The sequence below is a fragment of the Ranitomeya imitator genome, chromosome 2 (genome assembly GCF_032444005.1).
Source record: "Ranitomeya imitator isolate aRanImi1 chromosome 2, aRanImi1.pri, whole genome shotgun sequence".
Lineage (NCBI taxonomy): Eukaryota > Metazoa > Chordata > Amphibia > Anura > Dendrobatidae > Ranitomeya > Ranitomeya imitator.
In genome coordinates, this window is record NC_091283.1 from 320562794 (window position 1) to 320574859 (window position 12066).

General features: G+C 45.0%; 2 protein-coding genes across 4 annotated transcripts in view; both read right to left on the bottom strand.

The window, feature by feature from the left end:
• The window catches only part of LOC138663476 (gastrula zinc finger protein XlCGF57.1-like), an 89566-nt gene that overhangs the window by 67915 nt on the left and 9585 nt on the right, over positions 1 to 12066 (bottom strand). The window contains exon 1 of one of the 3 annotated variants that reach the window (XM_069749703.1): positions 6511 to 7638. The exons of the other annotated variants lie outside the window; for them this stretch is intronic. Within the exon in view, the coding sequence (XP_069605804.1) occupies positions 6511 to 6639 (129 nt within the window). The 5' untranslated portion in view covers positions 6640 to 7638. Of the gene's footprint in view, positions 1 to 6510; positions 7639 to 12066 lie in introns of those variants that run through there. 3 annotated transcript variants of the gene reach the window in all.
• On the bottom strand, positions 854 to 5632 carry LOC138663486 (uncharacterized). The gene is made up of 7 exons (XM_069749724.1): positions 4559 to 5632; positions 2842 to 2949; positions 2679 to 2750; positions 2469 to 2552; positions 2172 to 2382; positions 1934 to 2090; positions 854 to 1814 (listed from the first exon to the last, which is right to left on the bottom strand). Exons 2-7 carry the CDS (start codon positions 2884 to 2886, stop codon positions 1472 to 1474), a joined length of 912 nt encoding a protein of 303 aa, XP_069605825.1. The 5' UTR covers positions 2887 to 2949; positions 4559 to 5632; the 3' UTR covers positions 854 to 1471.

Genomic DNA, 12066 nt, shown 5'->3' on the forward strand with positions numbered 1-12066 from the left:
CATACGGATCGTCAAACCTTCAGGCTCTGGATCACAGTTTTATAACTATAAGAAGTACTTCTCTATTGTGTTGATGGCCATAGCCGATGCACAATGCAAGTTCATCGCTGTTGATATCGGTGCGTATGGACGTGCAAATGATTCACAAATCTTTAAAAATTCACCAATGGGGCGCCGTTTATATGGAGAGACATTTGATTTTCCGCCCCCTAGACCTCTCCCTGGAACCACTGGTCCACCATTACCATTTGTTTGTGTTGGAGATGATGCCTTCCAGCTTTCCCCACACTTGCTGAAACCCTTTGGAAGTAGTGGACTGACCCAGAGGAAAAAAATTTACAATTACCGCTTAACCAGAGCACGAAGAGTAGTGGAATGTGCTTTTGGCATCTTAACTGCCAAATGGAGAGTCCTGCTAACTGCAATTAAACTGCAGACTGAAACTGTCGATGATGTGGTCAAAGCGTGCGTTGTCCTGCACAATTTTGTTTTATCAAAAGAACAAGTTTCCCTGGAGGATAATGTTTCAGAAAGCACCTTACGGGATTACCAAAACCCCACTTTTCGCAGTCCAGTAGCAGTCTCCAGAATGCGGGACAGTTTTGCAGCCTACTTCATGTCTCCTGCAGGATCAGTTGACTGGCAGTATGAAATGGTGTAAAAAAATTTTTCTTTCTACACTTGTAAAAATACCATTTTTTGTTTGCTTACAAAATCTTTGTACTTTAATGCAGCATTGTATGTTTTGCAACGGTACCCTTTAAACACTGTTATTGTTACTATTGCCATAACCTTGGTGACTTAAAAACTTTAAAAAAAAAAAAAAAAAAAAAGAAAGACAATAAAATTGTTTTTAAACCAAAAAACTGTTTATTTATTGACTTTTACAGATTCTCATAGTTTGGGGTGGAGATAGTAGCGGAGGGGCTGACAGGGCGGACCACGTCGAGAGTGGGGGACAGGACATCACGGGGAGGAACAGAAGTGGAATGGGTGGTAAAAACATGAGGTTGTGTAGAGGGTTGAGGTGCAGATGTGGTGTGTGTGAGGTATGAAGGTGTTGGTGGGATTGGGAACGGAGAAGTTAAAGGGGAAGAATGGAAGGGGGACGGTAAAAACTGGGAAAGACTAAGGGGGGAAGGAACAAATGACGAAGGAGTAGAATGGACGGGAGGAGGACGGACAGGAGGAGGAGGGACGGGAGGATAGACGGTGGATTGAGAGGGGAAAGGTGTTGAAACATGAAGGGTAGGTGGAGGGGCATGGGACATCGCCTGCGCTAGAGCAGTGTGGCAGCCTTGCATCACATGCATCTGCAGGTCAGGAGTTAGATTTTCCATGTGCCTGAGGACCGACTGAAAAAAACAGTGCCTTGGTGACTGGTTTGCATCTGATTGCATCCTATCAAGACGACTGCTGAGTTCAAGTATGCTTTTGTTAAGCATATTGTACCCAGCAGACGTTTGCTCACTCAAAAGCTTGATGGCACTGTGAAAGGATGCATTAGCTGCAAAAAGTCAGGCGCATAGCTCCTTTCCTGACCTCTCTGGCGCTGCCGTCCTGACCACAAAGTTGGTCTAGATGTTGCGGCAGTGGCAGAGGGGTGGGGTAAAGGGAACTCTAACTTATCACCTGCAGCTTCAAGTGATGAAGTCCGCCCTGCTGCTCCAGCGCTGGTGGATGAGGCTGAGGGATCAAACGAAAGGGAAGGTGCAGAAACAGAGGGGTCGACGTGGTCCCCGGTGGCGGACTCTTGAGGGATCGCTCCAGAGGGGTGCAACTCTGATGCAGGCTCCCGAGTGCTGCAGAAAGTGCTGTTAAAGAAGAAAAAAAAAATTAGTATCTGGATATTACAATTGCCCTTGCTGCAAAAAAAATTGAAGGTTACACATTTTTACAGTTTGACTGAAAATATGTGGTGTTGAATATTTACCTTCTGCTCAGCAGCGTCGACCGGAGGAACGACAGGGCTCTAGCATGTTTGTATCTGCTCCTGCGTCCTCTAGATCCACTCGGGGCCTGCATCTCCTTATTAAACTCCCTCTTGAAGCGATCCCTGAGTGACCGCCACCGCACGATAATCCTGTTACCTGGAAAGAGAAAGCAAAAATTGGTTACTATACACCACATTAAATCATGCTAACATAAGGTTATGAAGTGTGAATACTTACGCGCTAGATCCTGGGCCCCAGCATCGAGTTCCTCCCAGTTATCCATAACAGCACTGCACACTTCCTCCCATAGCCGTCGGGTGATTAACTGGTCAGCATGGCGGCGGTCCGACATGTTCCACAGCGGCTCCCGACTTTGTACTGCTTCGATGAGAGTGTTCACATCGATGCCCTCCTCTTCATCATCTTGTTCGGGAGCACGCTGTGAAGCCTAACAAAAAGATAAGAATAAAAAGGGAAAGATTACAACACATGAATTTTACATTTTACTAAACACCAAAACAAAAAGGAACTTACTCTTCGCTGACCACCGCGATTATCATTCCGACGACTATGGGAGGTGCTTTGAGGAACTCTACGTCGAGCCCCGGATTGTGAAGACTAATTAAAAAAAAAAAAAAAAATTAATAATGTTCTTTGATCGAGGCATATGTATTGTGTGCTGTGCTGAATGTTTGTGTTGGGTGTAGTGCATTGTATGTGAGGATCGGTCTGTTCAAAACTTACACTATGCGCTCCCGCTCCTTGTATTTCTCCACCCTGTCCGTCTCCTTCTGTTAGCCCCTCTGCTTCATATTCCTGTGAATACAGAATAAACACATAAAGGCTTAAAATACAATTGCCATTGTTGCACCAAAATAAAAAATTTATGAAGAAAAAAAATAAACACCTCAGTTTGCTGATGATGTGCTGGGGGGCTCTCAGAAGAAGACATTATGATCTTGCGTCTATCTTGGGTCGGTCGGTCCCTTGCTTGGGTCCTCTTGGTTCCTAGAATCTGCAAGCATAAAGAGAGTTCTAAGCTACTATACAAAAGGATAGATGCAGCTGTAGGGACTTTACACTTACAACTTTTTAAAAAAATTGGGGAGCCTGCTTGTGTACGTCTTGGGTCAGTACCTACTACAGTACCTACAGTGCCAACTTATTTTTGATTTCCCCCACCACAAAAGAAAAAAAAAAATTCTTAAGCTGCAAAACCCTCTACCTCCTGTTTCCCCACAAAAAAAAACCCCCAAAAAATCCCTTTAAAGCAACACCAAAACTACTTAGAACTTGATATGCGCATGCTGGTAAAACCCACCTAAACAAAGTTTAACCTTATAAAAAATGTTCCTCATTCGAAATTAAAATACCAATTCCCAAAATTGTTAATTATGATTACCCTACAGTTTGTATTTTATAAAACCAGATAACATATTCTATGGCAAAGATTTGCATTACACATTTGTACATATAATCTTTACTGCATGTTTACCCAATATTACATTTATCTTGAAATGAGACTACTGACAGTTTTGTGAAATTTTTAATACTATATTTTTTAAAATTTTCTTTTTTTTAGGGTACAGTAGGAGCTACACTGCTCTTTATTTGAAATACAAGTACATTATGGAAAACAACAAAGATGCAGAACACATCACACATCATTTATACACACACACAAAACACATTTTACACCACAGCTATTCAAAATACCAGCATAATATGAAAAACATATAAACAGGGCAGGCAGGCACACGCACACACGCACGCACGCACGCACGCACACACAGCCATCTTCTGTCTGTCCCTCGGCGCTCTGCTTCTCTGCACTGTGTAAGCACAGCGGCCAGAAAGCAGAGTGGTGACGTCACCACTGTACTCTGCTTTACGGCTGGCTGGCGCTCACAATGCAGAGAAGCACAGCACGGGGACAGACAGCGGAATTTACCTTTTTTTTTTTACTTTTACACTGGTAACCAGGGTAAACATCGGGTTACTAAGCGCGGTTCTGCACTTAGTAACCCGATGTTTACCCTGGTTACCGGGATCGTTGGTCGCTGGAGAGCTGTCTGTGTGACAGCTCTCCAGCGACCAAACAGCGACGCTGCAGTGATCCGGATCGTTGTCGGTATCGCTGCAGCGTCGCTCAGTGTGACGGTACCTTTAGTAAATACATCAAAAATCAACATTAACCAATATGGCATTGACAAATGCACATGCAACCAACAAGATGCAAACAAACATACCTGCTAGCATAGTCATAACGCAAGCATAACACATGAAAAGGCATAATATTGACGAAGGCATAATAAGGTGCAGGCACGTGAACACATACATACAAAAGCACACAGCAGTACAAAAATACACACACACACACACACACACACACACACACACACACGGCCATCAGTCCTCCAGCTGGAGCTTGATATATTCACAGTGGCAGGCCTCGGGGTGGATCTGGACTGTAGCAGGGCACTGGCTGTTGCAGGACGACGGCAGGCCTCAGGTTGGATTCAGGTTTTAAAAGCTCTTGCTGTACTCAGTACATCATACACAAATGCGCACACACACACACACAAGCACACACGCACACATGCACGCTGGATGGCAGTACTCACATGGCTGTCTCAGGCAGGGTCTGGCTGGCACGGCCTCTCTGGCTGGCTGGCAGGGCCTGGCTGGCAAGGTCTTGCTTGCAGGGTCTGGCAGGATGTCTCTGGCTGGCAGGGCCTCTCTGGCTGGCTGGCAGAGCCTCTCTGGCTGGCTGGCAGGGCCTCTCTGGCTGGCAAGGTCTTGCTGGCAGGGTCTGGCTGGGTCTCTCTTGCATTGAAGGGTCTCTCTTGCTGGCTGGTACATTTGGGAATGACCTGTCCTTATATAGTTTTTGGGTTGTCTGGGCAAAGTATCCACTTTTTGGAGCATGCTCAATCAAAAAAAGCGGATTGAGGCGACGGATCCGCCAAAAAGCGGATCGCGACGGATCCGTCGCCCATAGGCGCCCATTCTAAAAAAAGGCGGACACGACGGATCCGCCGCGGTCCGCCTTTTCGGCGGCGCCAAAAAACGTTACAAAGTCCGTCAATGTCTAGACAACGTCCGCCAAATATCGACGGATCCGTCGCATGGCGGATGGAACGGACGACCATCCGCCACAATCCGTCTCTAATGCAAGTCAATGGGAAAATAGCGGATCCGCCAAAAAAAAAATGGCGGATCCGCCATTTTACGAAAATAGCGGTTTTTGACTGACGCCGAAAGACTGAAGTGTGAAAGAGGCCTAATCAGACCACTTAGAGCAAAAACTATATTTATTAGAATACAATTAGAATATAGCAAATAACTTTTATAAACTTTTATAAACTCTTGTAAGTAAATATGCAATAAACACTGTTATGCAGTTAATAAGAAGAAATCTATAAATTTGTCCTCAGAAAAAGTATTGCCTCTGTCACAGTTAACTGATGCAAAGTTTATTGAAAGGATAATACTTCTTACAGTCTTCCTCTTCTGAGTAGCAGCTGTGAGATGCTTGGAAGATGCACACCAAACATCTAGTCTAGAGGAGGAGCTTTGCTACTAAGAATTTGCAACACATTTTCACTTTCAGTTTCATACATTGTAAGTAGGGGGGTTGGGGCAGCATGAGGTTAACCAAGTATAAGATTAGATAAGGGCAGTGGAGAACAGTGACACACAAGAAGTAAAGGTACCGTCACATTAAGCGACGCTGCAGCGATACCGACAACGATGCCGATCGCTGCAGCGTCGCTGTTTGGTCGCTGGAGAGCTGTCACACAGACAGCTCGCCAGCGACCAACGATCCCGAAGTCCCCGGGTAACATGGGTAAACATCGGGTTACTAAGTGCAGGGCCGCGCTTAGTAACCCGATGTTTACCCTGGTTACCAGTGTAAATGTAAAAAAAAAAAACACTACATACTTACATTCCGGTGTCTGTCCCCCAGCGCTCTGCTTCCCTGCACTGTGTAAGTGCTGGCCGTAAAAGCAGAGCGGTGACGTCACCGCTGTAATCTGCTTTACGGCTGGCCGGCGCTGACACAGGATGCAGGAGGAGTGCAGGGAAGCAGAATGCCGGGGGACGCCACAGACACCGGAATGTAAGTATGTAGTGTTTTTTTTTTTTTTTTTTTTACATTTACACTGGTAACCAGGGTAAACATCGGGTTAGTAAGCGCGGCCCTGTGCTTAGTAACCCGATATTTACCCTGGTTACCAGTGAAGACACACACGTCGATTCAGCAATGTCTGCAGGAGATCCAGCGACGAAATAAAGTTCTGCACTTTCTGCTCCGACCAACGATGTCACAGCAGGATCCAGATCGCTGCTGCGTGTCAAACACAACGATATCGCTATCCAGGACGCTGCAACGTCACGGATCGCTAGCGATATCATTGTAAAGTTGGTCAGTGTGACGGTACCTTTAGAAATGTCTCTATCTCCAGCAGAACTGATTATCACTGTTGTTCATAGTTTGATAGAACATATATATTTGAGTAACATTTATAAAATTCATATGAAAGTTCAATTATGAAATACTCAAGCTACTTACCAGGTAGCGGTGTTTTTTAGGAACCCATGACTGCACTAACGAGAGAGGGGATCCGCCCTTCAGGGACAGGAAACCTACAGAGATAAAAGGGCGGCACCTCTCTTCCGCATCAGTTGGATTACAGAGCATGAGAGGACCTCCTTAATTAGTAGCACATAAATAATTAACACATTTCATCTTGTGACTAAACTTAGAAAATTTATATAAATAAGAGGTGATAAGCCATATCAGTAGAAAGGGAGGGAATATAGGAGTGCTGTCATGGGCTCCTGAAAAACACCGCTACCTGGTAAGTAGCTTGAGTATTTATTCAGTCGCCATGACAGCACTAACAAGAAAATTACAGAGAAAAGAGTATTAGGGAGGGACTACTGCTTCCAGTACCCTTCTACCAAATGTGAGATCCTTGGAGCCACCAAGATCTAATCTATAATGTTTAAAGAAAGTAGAAGGAGATGACCATGTGGCCTCCTTACATATATCCTCAATCGACACCTCCGATCTCTCTGCCCAGGAAGTCGCTATGGCTCGAGTGGAATGAGCTCTTATGCCTTCCGGGATTTCTAGACCACCTGCTGAATAAGCCAAAGAAATCACATCCCTAATCCATCTACCTAAGGTGTTTTTAGACACTCTAAACCCTTTCCTAACACCCTGAAAGGATATAAATAAAGAATCATCTTTTTTCCATGGGTCTGTTAAAGAAATATATCTAAGTAGACATCTTTTGACATCCAATGAATGGAGTTTGACTTCTTTTTGATTTTTAGGATTAGGACAAAAAGTCGGGAGAATTATTTCCTGCAGTCTGTGGAACTTTGACGCTACCTTCAGAAGATAAAGGGGATCAGTTTTTAATACTACCCTATCATCTCTGAACTGAGTATGGAGGCTGTCTAGAGAGGGCTTGTAAGTCACTAACTCTTTTTGCCGATGTGAGAGCAACTAAAAGAGCTGTTTTCAAGGACAGAACTTTTACAGTGACAGAATCTAAAGGCTCAAAGGGGGCTTCTGTCAAAGCTGTAAAAAGCAAGTTTAAGTCCCACGGGGCTAGATTTTTCCTAACCATGGGTCTTGATCTAGCCGCTGCTTTGATAAACCTAGCAATCCAATAATTGTTAGCTAAGTTACAATTGTATAGAGCCCCTAAAGCTGACACATGGACTCTCAAGGTACTTGTAGCTAGTCCCATCTCTAGACCTCTCTGCAGGAATTCCAGAATTTTAGTAATACTGATTTTTTGCCCCATCATTGCTCCTGAAGCAGCCATAATTTTTTTCCAGACTCTAACATAAATATTCATCGTGGAAACTTTCCTGCTTTTTAATAGAGTATTAATAAGACCCTGTGAAAACCCCCTTTTTTTAATAATGACCCTTCAAATCCCACGCCGTCAGATGTAAACTGGACACTCGTGGATGGAGAATTGGACCCTGTGAGAGGAGGTCTAGGAGTTCTGGGAGAATCCAAGGCTGGGAAATGGACATTTTCCTCAGCTACGGAAACCACGGCCTCCTGGGCTAGAACGGCACTATCAGGATTACTCGAGCTCTGTCCTCCTGAATCTTTCTCAGCACAATCGGGATCAAGTTCAACGGGGGAAAAGTATAAGCTATATTGAAATGCCATAGGATTAGGAGGGCATCCACCGCATACGGATTGTCTCTGGGGTCTAGGGAACAAAACCGATGACATTTTTTGTTCTCTTTGTTGGCGAAGAGGTCTATCTCTGGACATCCCCAGACAATGGTGATCTGGTCGAAGATGGTCTGATTGAGAACCCAATCTCCTTGTCCGAGTTTTCTGCGACTTAGGTAGTCGGCCATGATATTGTGTTTTCCTTTTATATGAAGTGCCGTGATTGACAGTAGATGAGTTTCGGCTATCTGTAAGATATGACCCGCCACATCCATTAAAGATCTGGACCGGGTTCCCCCCTGATGGTTAATGTACGCTACCGTTACCTGATTGTCTGAAAATAGCCTGACGTGATGGCCCTGTAAGGACATAAGAAAATGACTCAGAGCTCGTTCTACTGCCAACAACTCTTTAAGGTTAGAGGATAACTCTTGTTCGGAATGTGACCAAACACCCTGGACCCACAAATCACCCATATGTGCTCCCCATCCCGTGGGGCTAGCATCTGTGGTCACCACTCGAGATATATGGTTTATCCAGGGAACACCTGTACGCAGGTTTAGCGTGTGTAACCACCAACAAAGGGACTGAATAGAGGCATTAGACAAAGAAAAGGTACTATCCAGGTGGCCTTCTAACTGGCAAGTATTGTACAATACATCCCATTGTAGAACTCTGGTGTGAAATTGGGCCCAAAGAAACGCCGGGATACACGACGTGAGTGAACCTAAGAGCGACATCGCTCCTTTCAATGATACCAATGGATTATTGACCACTTTGAGAATTTGCCGTTGAATCTTTTCTACCTTTGTATCAGGTAAACAGCATTCCTGAAGCCCTGAGGCTAATATGAGACCCAGGAAATCTTGAACCTTAAGAGGTTGTAATCGCGATTTTTTAAAATTAATTATCCAACCCAACCTTTGTAAGGCTACAATTACTTTATCTAGTTGGGCCGGGCAATGAGATTTGGAGTTCTTTATTATCAACAAGTCATCCAAATATGGAACTACAAGAATATCTTGTTCATGAAGATGTGCCATGACCTCCACCATTATCTTTGTGAATACGCGAGGGGCCACTGCAACACCAAAGGAGAGTGCCCTGTATTGTAAGTGTTTAACCGTCCCGCCTAGCAAGACTGCTACTCTTAAATACCGCTGGTGGTCTGCGTGTATAGGGACATGATAGTAGGCGTCTTGAAGATCTAAGACGACCATAAAACACTTGTCAAACAGTAGCTTTATTGCTGTTTTGATCAACTCCATTTTAAATGATTGGACCCATAAAAACTTATTCAGGCCCTTAAGGTTGATAATGGTGCGAAACGAATTGTCTGGTTTTTTAATCAAGAAGAGGGGGGAATAAAATCCCTTACCCTTCAGGAACTTCCACCAGTACGCCCTTTTGCTGGAGTTCCTGGACCTCAGACTCTAATGCCAGTTGTTCTGCAGGAGAAGAGCGCACAGGTGTTATTAGAAATTAGTCAATAGGAGTGCTCTGAAAGTCAAATTTTAGTCCCGATTTAATAATGTCCAGGACCCATGGGCTACTGGAAATGCTGCGCCAAACCGGATAGAAGGCCAAAAGCGTGCCCCCCACCCGGTCCGGCAGTCATTGTGGTTTCTGTTGTCCTGAAAGGAGTTAAACATGTAGCCTCTACCTTTCTTCCTATTGGCGTCATATCTGGGTTTTTCCCTATTTGACCTTGATCGGTCAAACCATCTCCTGTTAGTGCCAGGTAGGGGAAACGTTTCTTACTATCTCCCGCTTTATCCAATAACTCATCCAGAACTGGACCGAATAAGTGTGTCCCTTCACACGGAATACTGCATAACTTTGATCTGGCTTGCATGTCTCCCTGCCAACACTTAAGCCAGATGACTCTACGGGCTGAATTAGAAAGTGCCGCCGATCTGGCTGCCAATTTAACCGAATCTGCTGATGCATCAGCCAGATAAGCAGCAGCCCCCTGAATGATAGAGAGGGAGGATAATATTTTGTTTCTCGGAGTCTTATTCTTAAGCTGATCTTCCAGGCTGTCTAGCCACACCATCATAGAGCGTGCTGTTCAGGTGGCTGCAATTGACGGTCTGAAAGCCCCTGTTGAAGTTTCCCAAGCTCCCTTGAGAAACACATCCGCTCTCCTGTCTAGCGGGTCCTTTAAAGTTCCCAGATCCTCAAACGGTAGTGAGGATTTCTTTGAAGCCTTAGCCACGGCTGCATCAAGTTTCGGGGCTTTATCCCATGTCACTGAAGCTCTGTCTTCAAACGGATACTTTCTCTTAAATGATGGAGGAGGAGAACCTTTTCTTTCCGTTTTTTTCCATCCTCTAGTGATTAGAGAGCTTACTTTCTCTACCACCGGAAAACATCTGCGGGATTTACGGTCTAATCCTTTGAACATCACATCCTGCATAGATTTTTCTGATGGAGTTTGTTCAATTCCTATCGTATTATTTACAGTTTTGACGAGGCGGTCTATCCGGTCAAAGGAAAAACAAGAATGACTGTACTCCGTCTCTGAGGAAGACGACGACGAATGAGAAGCCTCTGACTTCGGCTCCCCTGAGTCACTGTACTCAAATGAACTTGGGGATCCAGGATCTATTCTTCTAGACCCTCAACTATGAGATAGGGATCTTGTTGAACCCCTAATCTCTTGCCTGACCATCTGCCTTAAGGTACCGTCACACTTAGCGACGCTGCAGCGATACCGACAACGATCCGGATCGCTGCAGCATCGCTGTTTGGTCGCTGGAGAGCTGTCACACAGACAGCTCTCCAGCGACCAACGATCCCGAGGTCCCCGGTAACCAGGGTAAACATCGGGTTACTAAGAGCAGGGCCGGGCTTAGTAACCCGATGTTTACCCTGGTTACCATTGCTAAAGTAAAAAAAACAACCACTACATACTTACCTACCGCTGTCTGTCCCCGGCACTGTGCTTCTCTGCTCTGGCTGTGAGCGCCGGGCAGCCGGAAAGCAGAGCGGTGACGTCACCGCTCTGCTTTCTGGCCGCTGTGTGGTACCGTAGATTGTGGGGGGACCCTCTCAACCGAAGTAACATCTTTTTTTTTGTTTCAAATAGATTTTTATTAAGAATAACAAGGCAATTAACATGTTACACTCACATTTTCAATACAAAGTTTCCCCCCTCCTCCCCTTTCAAACAACCCTCTTCAATCCCCAGGCCCCCCGCCCCCACCCCACAAGGCAGCTCACCTTGCTAATTACTTCCATCATTAAGACAATAGAATATCTAATCCCTCAGCCGATCATATAAGCCACACTTTACATTACTATCCCATAGCAATCCATGAAGACCATAATTTATTGAACATTTCAATTTTCCCTCTCTTCTTATAAATCCCCTTTTCCAGTGTCTCCTCTTGACGGCGGCTCTTCCCTAATCCAGTTTCGAGCTATTACCTTCCTAGCCATGTATAGCAATCTGGCAATAGCTATCTTTAGGTGTTTATCCACTCCAATCTCATCCACGCATCCCAACAAACAGACAACTGGGTCCCTTGGCACCGTGCATCCATACGCACCTTCCATACGACTCAAAACTACCACCCAGAAGGCAGCCAACCTCGGACATGTCCACATCATATGAAAAATATCAGCATCCGTAGATTTACACCTCGGACATTCAGAGTCATTACGCAAACCTGCCTTGTATAGCACCATTGGAGACTTATAAACTCTGTGTATCACATAAAGCTGTGACAGTCTATAAGGTTCACTCAACGACAGTCTTGGGACCCATTCTAACACCGACTCCCAAGTCTCGTTATCCATTGGACCCAGATCCCTTTCCCATTTAGCTCTCGCCATTATTGGAAACCCCAATAGGAAAGTATGCAACAGATCCCTATACAGAGTGGATATGACCCCTCCAGTCGTCCCGTCAGT

Coding starts and splice junctions, on each gene's coding strand:
- LOC138663486 (XM_069749724.1), bottom strand. CDS start 2,886: ATGTCTTCTTCTGAGAGCCCCCCAGCACATCATCAGCAAACTGAG. Junction 2,383..2,468: donor ATCGCGGTGGTCAGCGAAGA/GTAAGTTCCTTT, acceptor TCTTTTTGTTAG/GCTTCACAGCGTGCTCCCGA. Junction 2,091..2,171: donor TGGGGCCCAGGATCTAGCGC/GTAAGTATTCAC, acceptor TTCTCTTTCCAG/GTAACAGGATTATCGTGCGG.